This window comes from Hemitrygon akajei, chromosome 18, assembly GCF_048418815.1.
Source record: "Hemitrygon akajei chromosome 18, sHemAka1.3, whole genome shotgun sequence".
Lineage (NCBI taxonomy): Eukaryota > Metazoa > Chordata > Chondrichthyes > Myliobatiformes > Dasyatidae > Hemitrygon > Hemitrygon akajei.
This window is the reverse complement of record NC_133141.1, coordinates 65,647,930-65,667,944: the sequence shown is the minus strand read 5'-3', so window position 1 is coordinate 65,667,944 and position 20,015 is coordinate 65,647,930. Positions and strand designations below refer to the sequence as shown.

The window sequence follows — 20,015 nt, the reverse complement described above, 5'->3', positions numbered from 1 at the left end:
AAAACATTAGGAATATTTAAGAGCCTCTTGGACAGGCACATGGATGAAAGAAAAATGGAGGGTTATGGGGTAGTGTGGGCTTAGTACTTTTTTTTAGGGATTATATGGGTCAGCACAACATGGAGGGCTGAAGGGCCTGTACTGTGCTGTAGTGTTCTATGGTTCTATGTCCTTACTAATCAAGAACCTATTAACATCTGCTTTAAAGCAGTACTCATGAGCTGTTCAGAAATCATAGTGGGAGGAAATTAAATATTTTGTGGATAATTGGGCATGGTAGGTGCCAGGTGAACTGGTATTGGGTTCCAGTGAACTAGAGTGAAAGCCATGATAGTCTCTCCCTGTATTATGAACACCTGACTTATGGATGCACAATTGGGAGAATGAGCCATAGAACTGGGGGCTGGGTGGAGCCGAGTAGAGCTGGGAGCACTGAGCACACCCACTCACTCACTCACTGAGCTAGGCAGAGTGGCTGCCAGCCACACTTCCCACACTCTCCCATCTCCACTGTTCCTCTGATCCTCTCCCACGCACGTTGCTGATCTCCCACTTACGGAAAATTCATATTATAAATGGTTTGCAGGAATGGAACCCTTTTGTAAACTGGGGACTGCCTGTACTTGCTCAACTTTTGTGTTGGATTTACCATTTTTGCAAAATCATGGTCCTGTACAACCTTAAACAATCTGCAAGGTTCAAGGGGGTTTGGATTAGAAATGAGAAATGTTTCAATCTATGTAACACCTTAGGTCACACTGCTGAAATGTCTCCCAGAATTTCACGTACAGTGAATTGTTGTCATATAGTTAAATAAGGTCACTGTTGTGCACTTGGAATGTTCCATCAACAGGAAATAAGCATTGAAAAACAAATGTAGAAAATGCCAAATCAAAGAAGGAAAGTTGACCAAAGTGAACTTCTCCTTCAAAAAGTAGACTCCCATCATCAGGGAAGAGACTATGCAGCATTCATGCCAGGACCTCCAGACTCAAAAACACTTACTTCCCCTAAGCACCTCCACCCATTAACCCACCTCACCTACCCTCCACCACTACATCCACATCAGTCACTCCTCTCCACAGGCCTTCAGCACCTTCATCTCCTCCCTATGAACTGCCACTTGATGCTTACTCTCCACATCTCATACCTACACTGACACAGTCACTCTCCTACTGTGTTTTCATGTGGCCTGCTGCTACCAAGAAGAGTCACTTTGTCACTTTATCATTTCCCATCAGTCACTTTATGCTCAGATACTTTATATACAGACAATCAATCTATATATTGAAGTTTGGAAAATATTTTTCATTTTTAAAAATTTAGATATACAAAATGGTAAAAAGCCTAATGAGCCTGCGGCACCAAATTTCACCCATACGACCAATTGTAAACACAAGAGCTTTTGCAGATGCTGGAAATCCAGAGCAACACACACAAAATGCTGGAGGAACTCAGCAGGTCAGGCTACATCTATGGAAATGAATAAATAGTCAATGTTTTGGGCAGAGACCCTTCATCAGGACTAGAAAGGAAAGGGGAGATGCCAGAATAAAAAGGTGGGGGAGGAAAGGATTACATTTTAAAAGGTGATAGGTGGAAAAGGCAAAGGCTGAGAGAGGAGGGTGGACCAAGGGAGAAAGGGAAGAAGGAGGGTCACCAGAGGAGATGATGAGCAGCTGAAGAGATAAAAGGCCAGAGCGGAGAATAAAAGAAGAGGGAAGAGGGAGGGGAAAGAATTCACCAGAAGGAGAAATCGATGTTCATGCCATCAAGTTGGAGGCTACCTAGATAGAAAAATAAGTGTTGCTCCTCCACCTGAGAGTAGACTCATTGTGGCAAAAGAGGAAGCCATGGACTGACATGTAATTGAGTTTTGACCAGCGACCAATCTGGACATCAGAAGTTTGAGAGGAGGGGATTTCACTCAGGTCCACAGCCCAAGTAGGAAAAGGCAGCGTAATTGAGCTTTCACCAGTGACCAGTCAGCATTTGGAATTGATTAGTAAGAGCAAATTAAAGGAAGGCAGAGGAAAGTGCAGTGGGCAGAGTCAGACTGGTGATCTTGAGGCTTTAGCCCTTCGAGGTTTCAGTCAGACAAAACAAAGAAAAGCTCCAGATAAAGTTTTTTTCTACTTCCCTTCTTTATATCTGCTCAGTTCAGACAGAAGAGATGCCGGGCAGGATAGTGGAATGCTCCTCCTGCAGGATGTGGGAAGACAGGGTCCAGTGTCCCTGATGACTACAGCTGCGAGAAGTGCCTCCTGCTGCAGCTTCTAACAATCCACATTGAGGAGCTGGATCTGGAACTGGATGAACTACGGATTATTTGGGAGGCTAAGAGGGTGATGGATAGGACATATAAGGAGGTAGTTACACCAAAGGTGCAGAATACAGGAAACTGGGTGACAGTCAGGAAGGGGAAAGGGGTGAAGGAGCCAGTGCAGAGTATCTCTGTAGCCATTCCCCTCAACAACAGATATATCATTTTGGATACTGTTGGTGGGGTGGGGGGGGGGGGAAATGACCTGGCAGAGGAAAGTCACAATGGTTGAGTCTCTGGTGCTAAGTCTGCCTCTGTGACTCAGAAGGGAAGGGGTGGAGAAAAGGCACGCTGTGGTGATAGGGAATTTGTTAGTTAGGGAATGGACAGGAGGTACTGTGGGTGAGAACAAGATTCCTGGTTGGTATGTTGCCTCCCGAGTGCCAGGGTTTGGGACATCTCAGACTGAGTCCTCAGCATTCTCAAGTGGGTGGGTGAACAGCCAGAGGTCATGTCCATGTACGTACCAATGACATGGGTAGGACAAGTGATAAGGTTGCTACTGACATGCTACTGAGGCCAGAGCTAGGAAGATTATTCAGTTTAATATGTGGCTAAGGAGTTGGTGTAGGAGGAAGGGCATAAGACTTTTGGATCATTGGACTCTCTTCCAGGGAATGAGGAACCTGTACAGAAGGGACAGTTTGCACCTGGAGGGGGATTAATATACTAGCGGGAAGGTTTGTTAATGCTGCAGTGTGTGTGTGGGGGGGGGGGGGGGGTTTAAACTAGAGTTGCAGGGGGAAGGGAACCAGAATGACAGAACAGTTAGTGGACAGGTTGTGGCTCAGAAAGTCTGGAATCAAAAAGGCTGAGCATGGTGCGACTGATATCCTGAGCTGTGTATATTTCAATGCAAGAAGTATCGTAGGAAAGGAGGATGAACTCAGGGCATGGATCAACTCCTGGAGTTATGATGTTGTACCCATTAGTGAGACTTGGCTGCAGGAGGGGGAGGACAAAGTATTCTGGGGTTCTGCTGTTTTAGATGTAACAGAGCAGGAGGGATTAAAGGAGGATGGGTGGTGTTATTAGTCAAGGAAAATATCATGGCAGTGCTCCTTCAGGACAGACTGGAGAACACGACTACTGAGGCATTATGGTTGGAACTGAGAAATAAGAAAGGTATGACTATGTTAATGAAGCTAGAGTACAGACCACCTAACAGTCCTAGGAGTTTAGGGGAACAAATTTGTTAAGATATTGCAAATTGTTGCAAAAACCATAAGGTTGTTATAGTGAGCGATTTTAATTTTCCATATATTGACTGGGAGTCCCATACTGTGAAAGGACTAGATAGGATAGAGCTTGTCAAATGTTTTCAGGAATGTTTCCTATGTAAAAGTCCCTTTGAGAGAGTGTGTGATACTGGATCTGCTATTAAGGAATGAGACAAGCAGATGACAGAAGTGTGTGTAGGGGAACACTTTGCATCCATTGACCACAATGCCATTAGTTTCAAAATAAATATGCAAAAAGATAAGTCTGGTCCGTGGGTTGAGGTTTAAATTGGAGAAAGGACAATAACAATGGTATCAGAAATGTTCTGCCAAGTGTGGATTGGGGCAAGCTGTCTTCTGGCAAAGGAGTAATTGGAAAGTGGGAGGCCTTCAAAAATGAAATTCAGAGAATACAAAGCTTGTACATACCCATCAGCATAAAAGGTAAAGATAACAAGTGTAGGGTCCTTGGTCTTCAAGAGATATTGAGGCCCAAATTAAGAGAGAAAATGAGGTACATAGCAGGTATAGACAGGTAGGAACAAATGAGGTGCTTATGGAGTACAATAAATGGAACAAAATTTCATCCCTCTCATCCAGCCTTAAGACTCTCCACACTTTCTTATCTGTGCTCTACTTTTTTAAAGCAATGATGTACACTCAGTGGCCACTTTACTGGACACCTCCTGTATCTAGTTCATGATCTTCTGCTGCTGTAGCTCATCCACATCCAGGTTCAACATGTTGTGCATTCTTCTGCACACCACTGTTGTAATGCGTGGCTATTTGAGTAACTGTGGCCTTCCTGTCAGCGATAACCAGTCTGGCCATTCTCCTCTGACCTTTCTCATTAACAAAGCATTTTTGCCCACAGAACTGCCGTTCACTGGGCATTTTTTTTTGTATCTCACACCATTCTCTGTAAACTCTAGAAACTGTTGTGCATGAAAATCCCAGGAGATCAGCAGTTTCTGAGATACTCAGACCACCCTCAAAGGCACCAACAATCATTCCATGGTCAATGTAACTTAGATCACATTTAGAGATAGATAGATAATTTATTGATTTGAAAGGAAATTATAGTGTCACAGTACCATTACAAGTGCACAGATATAAATATTTCTTCCCCATGGTGACATTTCTGAACAACAACTAAACCCCTTGACCATGTCTGCATGCATTAAAGCACTGAGTTGCTGTCACCTGACTGGCTGATTCGATATTTGCATTAATGATCAGGTATGTAGGTGTACCTAATAAAGTGGACACTGTGTGTAGCATAGATGCTAGCTTTTAATTCCAGATTTACCAGCCTGATAATTTATACATGGAGAAATGTAGATGTTTCCAATAAAAATCCAGGCCAGGTTAGCTTTCCCTCAACATCACACTATGACTGCATTCAGCAGGAATTTTTCAAATTCAACTAGTCTGCAGATAGAATGAACAAAATAAGATGCAAAATGAAAAAAAAGATGAATAATTAAAACAAACTTTTAAAAAGTTAAATCTGAAGTTGTAATAAAAAGTACTAGAATGGCCTGCTTGAGTTCAAAATAAATTTATTATCAAAGCACGTATCTGTTACCGTATACTAGCCTGAGATTAATTTTGTTGCAGGCATTTACAGGAAAACAAAGCAACACTAGAGAATCAATGAAAATCTATACACAAGGACTGACAGACAATCAATGTGCAAAAGAAAGCAAACTCTGCAAATACAAAACAGATAAATAATACCCAGAACTTGAAAATGAATCTATAGATTTTGGAGTTAGTTCAGCATTGTGGTGAGTGAAATTATCCAAGCTGGTTCAGGAGCCTGACAGTTGAAGGGTAGTAACTGTTCCTGAACATGGGGGTGTGGGACCTAACGCTCCTGTACCTCCTTCCCGAAGGCAGTAGCAAGAAGAGAGCATGATGGGGGTCCTTGCTGATGGACGCTGCTTTCTTGTGCAGCACTCCTTGTAGATGTGGCTCAATAGTTGGGAGGAATTTACCTGTGATGGACTGTTCTGTATTCATTGCTGTTTGTACGATTTTCTGTACAAGGGCACTGGTGTTTCCATACCAGGCGGTGATGCAACCAGTCAATATACTCTCCACCACACATCTACATAAGCTTGTTTTAGATAACATGCTAAATCTTTACAAACCTCTAAGAGAGTAGAGGCACTACTGTACTTTCTTTGTTATGGCACTTACGTGCTGGACCCAAGAAGGATCTTCTGAAATGATAACATCAAGGAATTTTAAGTTGGCGACCCTCTCCACCTCTGATCCCCCAATGAGGACGGCTCATGGACCTCCAATTTCCTCCTCCTGACGTCAATAATCAGATTCTTGGTCTTGGTGACATTGATTAACAGGTTGTTGTTCTATCACCACTCAGCCAGATTCTCAATCTCCCTCCTATGTGCTGATTCATCACCACTTTTGATTTATCAAACAGGTCCAACAGGTGGTTGAGAAAAATGGCACTTTGGCCTTCATTGCAAAGGTGTTAAGAGTTTAAGAATAGTAAGATTTTATTACAATTCAAAGTTCAAAGTAAATTTATTATCAAAGTATGTATGTCATTATATACCACCCTGAGGTTCATTTTCTTGCAGGCATGCACAGTAGAACAGAGAAATACAATAGAAACAATGAAAAACTACATACAAAGACTGACGAAGAACCAATGTGCAAAAGACAAAGTGTGAATAGAAAAATAAATAAGTAAATAAATAATACTGAGAACATGAGTTATAGAATCTGTGGAAGTTAGTCCATAGGTTATGGAATCAGTTCAGTACAGTGGTGAGTGAAGTTATCCCCTCTGGTTCAGGGGTAGTAACTGTTCCTGAACCTGGTGACGTGGGACCTAAGGCTTCTTTATCTTCTTCCCAATGGCAGGAACAAGAAGGAAGCACGGCCTGGATGGTGAGGGTGTTTGATACTGCTTTCTTGTGACAGTGCTTCTTGTACATGTGCTCAATGGTTGGGAGACTTTTCCTGTGATGGACTGGGGTGTATCAAATGTTCAATAATTTCAGCTGGAAAGCTTATTGTGAGCCAATTTAGCAAGCAGTCTTTAACAACATCTGGAACCTACACCTCATACAGTTTGGTTTCTTATGTGCTGGTTAATCTGTTGTACCTTTGTATTCTGACAATCACATTAATTAGGATTAGGCATATTTTAAGAATTTGGCAATAATAGCAGTGAAAATTGTTGAAACCTGTTGGTCATGAATCTCCGAAATGTCACTTCTCTGCTGCCCCTTTGGTGCCCCATCAAAGACTGAGTTAGGTTCTGAAGCCAGTGACATTTTAGAAGCCGTTCAAAAGGCTCCAATACTGAACATCAAACAGACATCTCTGACCAATGCCTCCTACTTGACATCCCACAGTGACTCCTGATGTTACAAGGGGAAAAAGACGAAGATGAGCAACAATTTCCATTAGATCTATCCATGCACTTTACTTGCCAAGTGCAATATTGATGCACAAGTCAATAAAAACAATGTGCAGCTGGAAGCAATAACCTTCATTTAGCACTTTTACCACATAATGATAAACTGTGGCAGCTCAAATGTGCAAAATTCTGGATGATCAGAACTAGGACAAGGGGCTCCCTTTCTGAGATGCCCACTCGGAATCAGATCCCATCTGTATTAAATTGGCACCCTGCTCATGGAATCACAATCAAATAATATTTAGGAACAAGTCACAAAGGGAAATATTAGATATAAACACAAGATTGCACAGATGCTGGAAGTCCAGAGTAACACACACAAAATGCTGCCTGACCTGCTGAGTTCCTCCAGCATTTTGTGTATGTTGCTCAGATTAAGTGATTTTTTTCAAACTGGAAGTTGGGGAGGGGGGAAGAAATCAATAGATATGGATATTCAAAACTTAAAAGGAAATTGCTTTAAGTACTCAGGTCAGGCAGCAACCATCGGGAGAGAAACAGTTGATGTTTCAGGCCAAGGACCCTCTACCAGAACTGGAAAAGCAAAAAAAAAAAATCAACTATCTTTTAAGTTGCAGGGATAGGAAGAGTGGAAAAAACAAAGGGAATGCCTGTGATAGGATGCAAACCAAATCTGTCAAAGTATCGCAATTTAGAAAAAAGAAATACACTGAAATTACAATGTACAGATACATAGATTGAGGATAGGTTGAGTGAGCTAGGGCTTTTCTCTTTGGAGTGAAGGAGGATGAGAGGTAACTTGATAGAGGTATACAAGGTGATAAGAGGCATAGATAGAGTGGACAGCCAGAGTCTTTTTCCCAGGGCAAAAATGGCTAATAAGTTGCGGCATAATTTTAAGGTGATTATTGAAAGTACGTGGGGGGGGGGGGGGATGTCAGAATATCTTTTACATGGAGTGGTGGGTCTGTGGTATGCTCTGCCAGGGGTGGTGGTGTAGAGGCAGGGACATTTAAGAAACTCTTAGATAAGCACATGGATGACAGGAAAACTGACAGCAATGTGGAAGGGAAGGGTTAGATCAATCTTTGAACATGATAAGAAGTTAGCACGACATCATGGGCCAAAGGGCCTGTGATGTGATGCAGTGTTCTATGTTCTATCTGTGGAGAAAAAATTATCCAAAACTGTTTAATTTATTATGGACCCCTCAGAGCAGTAACATGCCCTGATGGAAGATGAGGAGCTGTTTGTTAAACGTACTTAGGGGATCATTGAAGCAATGGGGGAGGTCAAATTCAAAGATGTCATAGTGGGACAGAAGTAAACATGATAGGAGACTGAGAGTTCAGGATCTCCCTTGGTGGACAGGACAGAGGTGTTCGGCTATGCATTTCTCCAATTGGTTTGATCACATCAAAAGGAAATTGTTTGAGGTACTCAGCAAGGCAGGTAGCACCCTTGGGGAGGGAAACAGTGAATGTTTCAGGTCAAGGACCCTCCACCAAAACTGAAGAAGTGCGAAAACAACTATTTTTTAAGTTACAGGGGTAAAGAGAAAAGAACAAAGAGAATGTCTGTGACAGAACACAAATCAGATCTGTCAAAGTAACAATTAATTTAGAAATTGAAGAGAAAAAAAGAAACAAACTGAAATGAAAATACGTACAGGTATCCCCCGCTTTACGAATGTTCGCTTTACGCCACTTCGCTTTTACGAAAGACCTACATTAGTACCTGTTTTCGCTAACTGAAAGAAATCCGAAGAGGATTTTCGCTTTTACGAAAAAAGGCGAAAAGCAAAAATAGCGTTCAGCGTTTGTTTTGCAGGGAGCTGTTATACAGGCAGCGTGCACCCCGAGCAGTGAGAGTGGCAAAAAGTGAAGATAGTGTTCAGCGTTTGTTTTGCAGCGAGCCATTATAGAGGCTGTGCGCACCCTGAGCAGTGAGAGTGATGTCGCCAAGCTCCTTCCCTGGGAACTACACTCAGCATCTCAGCATCAAGCCGCAATAGCTTTGAACTGTGTGAGATTTTTGCTACAATTGACAGTGCTGCAATGATTGCAGAGAAGTATGACTTTCAATTTTGAAAGGGCACGTAGGTTTGTGGGATGTTTTGAGTGCTTACAAAGAACTGTATGATAGAAAAATATGTGAACCTTCCAGTGTGCTCACTGTCTTCCTCATTCTGGTGAGTGAAACTGCACTGTACATACAGTATTTCTACTTTATATAGGCTGTGTATTTATCATATCATTCCTGCTTTTACTATATGTTACTGTTATTTTAGGTTTTATGTGTTAATTGGTATGATTTGGTAGGTTATTTTTTTGGATCTGGGAACGCTCAAAAAATTTTCCCATATAAATTAAGGGTAATTGTTTCTTCGCTTTATGACTTTTCGGCTTACAAACGGTTTCATAGGAACGCTCTACTTTCGGATAACGGGGGAAACCTGTAGATACACTTGTGGGGGGGGGGAAGAGGAAGGAGAGAGGGAGAGAGAGGGAGAGGGAGATGGAGAGGAGGAGAGGAATCGAGAAAGAGAGAGAGACAATCCTTGTGCAAAACTGTTTAATTTATTATGGACCCCTCAGCCATAATATGCCCTGGTGGAAGATGAGCTGTGGAAGATAAATGCTATCTCACTATTTTTGTCTTCTTTTCTTGCACTACTTTATTTTTATATGTGTATATATAGTTTTTATTGTAATTTATAGTATACTTTATGTATTGTAATGTGCTGCTGCCATGGAACACAAATTTTACAATGATAGTGAACTTGGTACTGATTTCTGGCTTTTCTGAACCACTGCCTCCCTCTCGTGATGATACCCCTAACAATAATCTTAAATAGGGATAGACGGAAATACCTTACAACAAAATACTTAAAAATCAAAATATCTTTCAAAGAGGCAACTTGTATGCTTACTGTCATGGCTCTTTATAGCATACACGTCCACGGTTGGGTCAAACTCCCCTGGTCCAAAGATTCGTGGGAAGTTCAACATATTTCCAGGGCTATCCGGCGGGGTTCCATATGAACCAACAGGATGGCTCATTCCATCGTTTTCACAATCTTCCTCCTCGCCTTTCTCTTCCACTTCGACCTCTTCTTGCTCGGCACGATCTACGTCGTGGATACCAACTAACAGGCTGTAATCCATGATCTTCAACTGTGCTAAAAACTGTTTAAAAAATAAATTTTGTAAAGTGAAGCTGTTTAAATAAAAATATGTCCTGATGAAGGGTCTCAGTCTGAAATGTCAACTGTTTGCTTTCCTCCAGCATTTTGTTTGTGTTGATCTGCTGAACTACAGTTGTGGTTGTGACTAAGAAAAGTATGTAGTATGGATAGCCACATAACCAAAATATCCCAATGTCTACATTTAAACTTTGTCACTTCAAGCCAGTTCATTGATTATAAATGCATTTGGGACAACCAAGAGGACTTAAAAACTAAATTAATTGCATTCACCTCCCCCCTTACATGGTCTCACCTGCCAGCTTGTACTCCTTTCCCCTCTCCCCACCTTCTGACTCTGGCTTCTGCTTCCTTCCCTTCCAGTCCTGATGAAGGGTCTCGGCCCAAAATATCAACTATTTATTCCCCACCATAGTTGCTGGCTGACTTCCTGAGCTCCTCCAGCAGTTTGAGTGTGTTGCTCAGAATGTCCCAGGTGGAGTGTTTCAGTCATTACTGGGAGTGTATCTTCTGAAAGGCTCCCAATATCTATACCATATTCTGCCCACATAAAACACACAGTAAACTTAGTGCTCCAAACACCTCATTAATACACATCAGCTGTCTTTACGTAAATGTTGTGTGTAAAACTGATTCCACACACTTGGCTACAACTGGGAAGCAAACTACTTGAGTATTCAAGTCTCAATGAAAGGTCTTAGCTCGAAACATCAACTATTTATTCCTTTCCAAAGATGCTGCCTGACCTATTGAATTCTTCCAACATTTTGTGTGTTACTCTGGATTTCTAGCATCTGTAGAATTGCTTGTGATTATGGGTGCTCAAGGGGTTTGTGTTTGGAAGGTCTAAAATATTGCTGATGAACCGTGGCAAATCTTCCGATCACACCGTTGCACCCTTGTGTCAGTAGACACCATTAATAAAATGAAATAGAAAAAACTACTGGTTCACCAGAGTAACACACACAAAATATTGAAGAAACTCAGCAGGTCAGGCAGTATCTATTAAGAGGAATAAACAGTCAATGTTTCAGGCCAAGACTCTTCATGAGGACTCATAATTATATTATGTTATTAATTTTACCCTCAAAATAAACTCAGATCAGTGACATTTTTATATTCTAATGAATAGTTATCCAGCGTCCTTTGCAACCACGTGTTGTGTCTGAGTTTAATCCATTGTTTAAATAAGACCACCTGGATGATACGTTAAAGGAAATAGAACTGAAATCCACATCTTCCAGTACATATGTACAACCAGTTGTAAATACGAATTTGATATTATTTATTCTTCACTGAAAATAGTACAATGATTCAAATCCAGCATTTTCCAGGATAGACTTAGAAGTGCTGTTTGAAAAAAAGCAAAACACCTTTCTCTCCACCTGGATTCATTAAATGCGAGATTAATTCAATTGCTGATTAGACCACAGTTTAAGCTTTAACACAACAGATTCTGTGGATGCTGGAAATCAGAGGTATACACACAAAATGTTTGAGGAACTCAGCAAGTCAGGCAGCATCTATGGAGAGGGTATTTTGGACTAAGACCCTTCACGAGGACTAGAAAGGGAAGAAGCCAGAACTGTATTAGTTCACAAGCAGTCCCAAATCCAAGATCCATTCAATTGAACTGCAGAGCTGAGCACCACTGCAATGAATTTCAACCACATCATTTTATTTAGAGATCTGGCCCATGAGCCATCCTGCCCAATTACACCTATGTGACCAATGCACCAACTAACTTGGGCATCCTTGGAATATGGAAGGAAACCCACGTGGTCACAGAGAGAACGTACAAACTCCTTACAGACAGTGGCAGGATTTGAACCCAGGTTGCTGGCACTATAATGGCCGTATGCTAACAGCTACGATACTGTGCTGTCCCAAAGATAAGGATTAGTTTTATCTGCCACATGTACATTGAAACACACAGTGAAATGTGTTGTTTTGCATCAACAACCAACACATTCTGACAATGTGCTGGGGGCAGACTGCAAGTGTTGCCATGCTTTGGGCACCAGCATAGCATACCCACAACTCATTAACCCAAATGTGGGAAGAAATATGAGCATCTGGAGGAATATCATGTGGTTCCCGGGGAGAACATACAAACTCCTTACAGACAGTGACGGGAGTCAAACCTCATTTTGTGTTCACTGGCATTGTAAAGCAATTGCACTGACCACTATGCCACCATGCTGCCCAAAGTGCCATTATTTTCTCAGTGAAGATGATTCTTCCCAAAATACGTGATCAGACCGCACTTGGAGTATTGTGAGCCGTTTTGGGCCCCTTATTGAAGGATGTGCAGGAATTGGAGAGGAACCAGAGGAGGTTCACGAGAATGGTCCTAGGAATGTAAGGGTTAATGTATGAAGAACTCTAGGTTTGTACTCACTGGAGTTTAGAAGAACAGGGAGGCTGTTGAATATTGAAAGGCCTGGATAGAGTGGATGTGAAGAGAATGTTTCCAATAAAACCTTCTTCGTTGCTGCTGCTGCTGTGAGGTCCGGGACTCTGCTGGGAAGAACAGGCCCCCAGTCCTCGGGGTCGCGTTGCCGATGGCCGTTGGCGGGGCCGTCTTAATACACTCGGCAGAGGATGGTGCTCGGAGAAGCTGTGCCGGAGGGGATGTTCATCGGCTCGAAGTCCTTTCGACGGACTCAGGTCGCTTTCGGTGTGTGCTGTGTCTGCGAGGCTGGTTTCGACGGAGCTTCCATTGTGTGCTGCGTCTGCGAGGCTGAGTCGGGCGGCGCCTTGGAAGTTCATAGTGGGGATATTCCCTCCTGCCACCAGCGTGGGACGACGAGTCTGTCGGGACCCTGGGGACTTGTGGAAACTGTGGTGATTTCTTTTGAACTTACAGTCCTTTAACATCTTGAACTATTTTTACTGTGCCCATAGTCTGTTTTTTTTATCAATTATGCTATTGTTTGCACTGTTGTAATTATATGTTGTAACTATGTGGTTTTGTGCAGGTCTTGTAGCTTTAGTTTTTGTCTGGTGGATTTGGAGCTCCTTTCCAGGGAACGCGCTAGACGGTAGCGCGATATTAATACGCAGCAGCCTCTCCGGACTCTGGATTGGGGACTGCCAAACGTTACGTGGATTTTCTGGTGTAGTCTGTTTTGTCATATGCTTTTGTGATATCATTCTGGGGGAATGATATCTCATTTTTTAACTGCATTGCATTTGTGGTTTCTAAATGACAATAAACTGAATCTGAATCTGAACCTGAATTTAGGACCAGAGGGCACAACCTTAGAAAAGAGGGATAGAAACATAGAAAACCTACAGCACAATACAGCCCCTTCTGTCCACAATGCTGTGCCGAACATGTACTTACTTTAGAAATTACCTAGGGTTACCCATAGCCCTCTATTTTTCTAAGCTCCATGTACCTATCCAGGAGTCTCTTAAAAGACCCTATTGTATCCGCCTCCACCACCATTGCTGGCAGCCCATTCCACACACTCACCACTCTCTGCATAAAAAACTTACCCCTGACATCTCCTCTGTACTTACTTCCAAGCACCTTAAAACTGTGCCTCTCATGCTAGCCATTTCAGCCCTGGGAAAAAGCCTCTGACTATCCACACGATCAATGTCTCTCATCATCAAAGATGTCCCTTTAGAAAAGTAATGAGGAATTTCTTTAGCCAGAGGGTGGTGAATCTGTGGAATTCATTGCCACAGATGGCAGTGGAGGCCAAGTCATTGGAGGAGGTTGATAGGTACTTGTTAGTAAGGAAGTCAAAGTTCACAGGAGAATGGGATTGAGAGAGAACATAAATCAGAGATGATTGAATGGCCAAATAGCCTAATTGTGCTCCTCTGTATGTCTCATAATCTAACATATGACTGTCACAGTCAGAGCTCCTAGTCAGTAACGTGGTTACAGGAGAGTGTCAGTTTCTCAAGTCCATTCTCATACTCAAGCAGATCACAGCTTTTCAATAAAAAACACATATTCTCCTCTTACTCCACGTCACATCCTGAAAAAGAACAGCTGCTAGAGTAACACAGTCCATCAGGCGGCATCTGAGGCAGCAAAGGGATAAGCTGAAGCTTTGAGTGTCCCATTCAGCAATATCCCAACATTAATGACTTCTTAATCATGGGGTACCTGGAGAGACCAGACTACTCTGCCTACAAGCTCAGCTTTACAACATTGTGATTAATTCATTCTGCTGCTCTATGGGCTGGCAGAAGATGTTAGGCATAGGTTACTGTTTAAAGAATGAAAGAGGCATGGGTGAATAGAAGGAGCTGCAAAATCATTGGAAGGAACGAGGATTAAATTTTTCAGATCCAAACACAAAGGCATCAAGCAGGAGTCAAGTATTCCATATGGAACACTGACAGGAGAGAAGCTCCATCAAGCTTCAGGTCCCATCTGACCAAGCATACTTCCGACTCAGAGATCTTTCTCATGCAGCATAATCCAGCAGTTTCCACTTTGCGACTGTCATCATCATTACTCACCTCAACATCACGCTTAAGTTTGTCCAGAAACATCTTTTTATTTTCATCCCCTATTTGAATTCTTTGCCCTTCATTTAGAAAGTCATTGTCTTTTAGCGTTGGCAACTCTTTGGCCTGAAACAAAAGATATCAAACACACTTACACATAATGTAAGTTACATGATGGTTTGATCCAAATATGTAATTTATTAAAAATATATTAAAATAAAATTTGCTTGCAACATATGGGAAATAAGGCAGAGATACCTTTATTTCTAAATATATAAATATATTCCACGATCAATTTAACCCTTCCCACCTACATAACCCATAATCCGCCATTTTTCTTTCATCCACATGCTTATCCATGAGTCTCTTAAGTGCCTTACCATCACCCCTGGCAGTGTGTTCCATACACTTAACTCACTCTGTGTGAAAAACCTACCCTTGACATCCCCTCTAATAGGTCCTCCACTCACCTTAAAAGGATGTTTGAAGGGCCTGTTTCGGTATTGTAGTGCTCTACGACTCTGAGACGAAAGATATTTTCTGTACTAATAATTTCCCTTCTTATGTGTTCCTTACAGATATAGCATCAAGAGTCAGCCACCAACCCAAGTTCAGACAGACTCCAATGCAACAGGTGCAGGTTTGTCTGTGTGATTAAAGGTATTGGTTTCAGCAAAGTACCATTTTACACAAAGAATGGTGGGTCAATGGAATGCGCTGCCGGGGGGGGGGGGGGGGGTGGCAGAGACAGATATACGCAGGGCATTTAAGCAACTCTTAGATAGGAAAATGGAAGGAAGGGATAGAGAGATTTTAGGTGTAGGTTAAAATGTTGGAATGATATCAAGGGCTGAAGGGTCTGCATTGTGCTGCAGTGCTCTATACTCTATCATAATTTATAGTTGAACTAATGCCCTTCCCTTGGACAACATTGGTGGCGTGGAGAGGGGAGACTTGTAGCTTGGGCAACTGCCGGTCTTCCATAAAAAAAACCTTGCCCAGGCTTGCACCCTGGAAACTTTCCAAAGGCGCAAATCCATCGTCTATCGAGATTAACGGAGGCCTACTACTACTACTATAGATGAATAAATAGCAATCAACAGAAAACCGCAACCTCTTCACGATCTTGCAAAGATGCCATTCAAATGTCTGAATACAGAATCTCCCTGAGTTTAGAGGAGTTTTGTAATTATAAATGGAAACTTAAATTACATACACTTATTCCACTTTTTCACAAATCTAACTATCTGGAAAGCCAAGCACAAGATGCATCATAATACTTATGGCATATTTAGTTCTGGATTCTGACAGCCTTGGCTATTGTTAGCTTGATTCAACTGAACCATCACTGTGTCATGATCCTTTGCATTTTTTTAAAGATGTTCTTAAAATAAAAGCTCTATACTACATCATTCCCACCCCCTTCCCATCAGGAAGCTTATTCAACCATTTACAACTGAGATATTATCTGCACTTAGAGCAGAGGGAACAATGTTTCATTGACTGTATACTCGTCTATCAGCTCAAACCTGCTGACTTATAATTACCTATTGCATCAGGGAACTGACAGCCCTGTACTACCCTGGTTAAATGATGACTTTGTATCTGTAACCCTTTATGGCAAGGTGTTGATAATGTTGGATTACACTGTTTAATTGTCATTACCTTTGCAGTTTAACAATTTATGCTTGCTAGTATTTTATATGTACATCTTCCAGTCAAGATGGTGCCTGCATACAACGCTTCTTCAGTCAACATCTTATGGACAGATCATGAAACCACATATTTCACTTCTTTTATGTCTTTTACATTTGTTTTTCATCTTAAATGTGATTCTGGAACTGTTGGAGCCCGGGATTTGCAGTTTGGAGATCATTTGGGTGTTTCAGTGCTCTATGGTCTCCGAGAGGATTATGGGAGACAGGTAGCGTGCGCAAACCTCATGGCGAGAAGACTGTGGGGCATGAGCCTATGTTCAACTCCATTTTGCCAATTAAAGCTTCCATTGTTTGGCTATTAAAGCAACAAGGGAGATTGAAACATGGAGGCGAAAGTGGAAGGTTAGCACTGGCTGCCTGCCTTTTGATCCCTGGGGAGATCACTTTGCCGCCGGAGAGGGGAGACTGCCTTTTGATCCCTGGAGGGATTGCTCTGCTGCTGGAGATAGGAGATTGCCTGCTGATCGCTGGTGGGATCACTCTGCTGCTAGAAAGGGGAGACTGTCTTTTGATCGCTGGTGGTATCACACTTCTGCCGCAGAGGGAAAAGCGTGCCACTGTGCCTGGAGGATGTTACTCAGGTTTTCTGCATTTTGGATATGGACTTGAACTATAGATTATTTTTCAGTCTTATAGTTTTTTCATATTCTGTGTTTTTCGCCTGATCTTTCTCATTTTTTTGGGTGAGGAGGATTTGGGGGTTGATGCACCCGTTCCATTTTTGTTCGCTTTTTGTGCGGATTTTTCGTTTTGTCTGGGGAGGAGGGATTTGGGGGCTGATGTTTGTGCTGCCATTCTTTCCTTTCTTGGTTTCGTGGCTATCTGGAGAAGAACAATTTCAGAGTTATATACTTTGATAATAAATGAACCTTTGTGTGTATGTATGTATTATGTAACTGTTTAATATGTTTCCTAATGACCACAGTTTGTCTATGCAGTTGTTCAGTGTGTCGCCTAGTGACGATGTTTGTATGATTCTGTATGCTTCTCTGGTGTTGCATTATTTGAATAGGGGCTATATGATTAGTTAACTCTTATCTACGACGCAAATGAAATATTTCTTATTTATGGGTATAAATAGAGCTGACCACAAGGTGCTGCCAGCTTTTGCTTCTTCTTTCCCTTCTGCTGCTAGCATTTGCTCCCATAACTGTCTGTGTTTAATTTTTTCCGTTTTATTAACACTTAATAAAACAATATTGAAACAAGTTTTGTGCCTCTTTCCTGAGTTCCAAAAAAACCTTTGATTAAAAACATTAGAATCCAACAGTATGATATGTATCCATTATGGTGGTTGTCTACTAAATTGCTCCTAGACAGTGGTGCATGTGAGTGGTATTTTCAGAGTATACAGTCAAAATAGCTACACAATAGCAAATCTTAACTAAGCATCTATCACCAACATTCACAATGATCAAAGACCCATACATTTTGTTTTACCTCTAGCGTGGCACTATTACAGTGTCAGCTGTAAGATCAAGGGTTCAACTCCTATTACTGTCTGTAAGGAGTTTGTACATTGTGACTGTGTGGGATTACTCCAAGAGCTCTGGTTTCCTCCCACTTTCCGAAGATGTATGGTTAGAGTTAGTGAGATGTAGGCATGCTATGCTGGCACCAGAAGCCCCCAGCTCAATCCTCGCTGACTTGATTTGACGCAAATAAGGCATTTCACCATATGTTTCGATGTTCATGTGACAAATAAAGCATAACTTTACTGATCAAGGCACACAAACATGAAACTTCATGTGTGGATCATGCACGTCAGGAATGACATCACAGTGATAACAGGCATGTTTCATTAATTGTTTACTAACCAGAAATGTAACTTGTAACATTTGCTCATGAGCCCACGGAGTATTTGCCACTTGAATTTGAAACTCTGAGATTTAATTCAGTCGCAGAACCATGTGCTGAGGAAATACTGATTTGGGGGGGGGGGGGGGGTGAATTTAAAGACCATAAGACATAAGAGCAGAATTAGGCCATTTGACCCATCAAGCCTAATCCACATTCCATCATGGCTGATTGATTAACCCCATTCTCCTGCCTTCTTTCCGTAACCTTTGACACCTTGACTAATCAAGAACCTATCAACCTCCTCTTTAAATACACTCAATGACTTGGCCTTCACAGCCACTGTCCGTGGCAATGAATTCCACAGTCACAACATTCTGGCTAAAGAAATTCCTCCTCATCTCTGTTCTAAAGGAACATCCTTGCATTCTGAGGCTGTGCCCTCTGGTCCTAGACTCCCCCACTATTGGAAACATCCTCTCCACATCCACTCTGTCTAGCCCTTTCAAAATTCAAGAGGTTCAAGTAAGATACCCCTTCATTCTTCTAAACTCCAGCAAATACAGGTGCCGAGCCATCAAACACTCCTCATATATTAACCTTTTCCTTCCCGGGATCATTCTTGTGAACCTCCTCTGGACCATCTCCAATGCTCCAATGCACCAATGCAAATCTCCAAACCTTTCTTAGATAAGGGCCTCAAAACTGCTCATCATATTACAACTCAGCCATTTCCTTACTTTGAGTTACATTTAGTTGCCATATTCAAAACCTGAGGGAAGTCATAGCCATAACAATTCTGATCTGAAGAAAAGTCAGGGAATTATCCACAGCAGTCTCACCATCAATTCTTAGTGTCACAGCTAGAGTCCATTATCACACTACTGCTTGTGGAAGCTTGCTCTGTGCAAACTGGCTATCATGAATTTTACAAAACAGCAAGGATTACACTGCAAAATCATCTTATTGCAAGGTGCTTTGGAATCCCCTACAATGACATAAAAGTCATTTACAAATGCAAGTAGGTTTTTTCTTATATTAATTATATTGAATTTATTGTATTATATTGATATCCACCTTAATCAATCAATCACCTTAAAATGCTGAGATGATCACCAGTGATTTCCTCTCCCCTATTTGTAACATTTACTGGAAGTGTTGCAAACGAAGAGCCTGAAGCATTGTTGAGGATCCCTAACATCTATCCAACAATCTCTATGCACCACTCTCATCAGGAAGGAGGTACAGGAGCACCAGGACTATAACAGCTTCTTCCCTCAGGCCTTGAGACTAATGAATACCTTACCATCACTGAGGTCAGGTCACTCGGAGGGTAAGCTGTTTACTGTTTACCTGTGCTGTGCACTTCACATGCATAATGAATTATATTAACTTATTTGTGGTCATTTCTTTCAATGTGCTGTGTGTGATATATATTTTGTGGGTGCACCGTGGTCAGCAGGAACATTGTTTCGTTTGGTTGTATAAATGTACAGTCAGATGACAATAATCTTGAACTTGGATACTAACTCTGGTATCTTCCAACCTCTCAACATTCTGTTCCTTGCTGCTTAGATAACTTACATACTCATGTAATACAGTTACATTATTTTCTTTAAATATCCCTCTGCTAATTGACTCAACAAATTTCAGGACATATGTTAGTGATAATAAACCTGTTTTCTTCCATGTGATGACAGGTTCCACATCCTAACCACACTGGAGGCCTGTGCTGGAGATTCAAGGACTGTCTATGAGTTTAGGTGGTTGGAGGGAAGAAAGGGTGTTGGGTTTGCTATTGTTGTTTTGTAGCGTATTGCGTTCTGTCGAGCATCATGGGTATGCTATGTTGGCA

At 41.8% G+C, this 20,015-nt stretch overlaps 1 protein-coding gene across 7 annotated transcripts in view; it reads right to left on the bottom strand.

The window, feature by feature from the left end:
- Window positions 1-20,015, bottom strand: part of LOC140741495 (phosphatidylinositol 5-phosphate 4-kinase type-2 beta-like) — a 253,254-nt gene that overhangs the window by 22,165 nt on the left and 211,074 nt on the right. For all 7 annotated transcript variants that reach the window (XM_073071757.1, XM_073071758.1, XM_073071761.1 and 4 more), the window contains 2 exons: window positions 14,658-14,771; window positions 9,897-10,152 (listed from right to left, as the gene is read on the bottom strand). In XM_073071757.1, coding sequence (XP_072927858.1) covers window positions 9,897-10,152; window positions 14,658-14,771 — 370 coding nt within the window. The remainder of the gene's footprint in view (window positions 1-9,896; window positions 10,153-14,657; window positions 14,772-20,015) is intronic.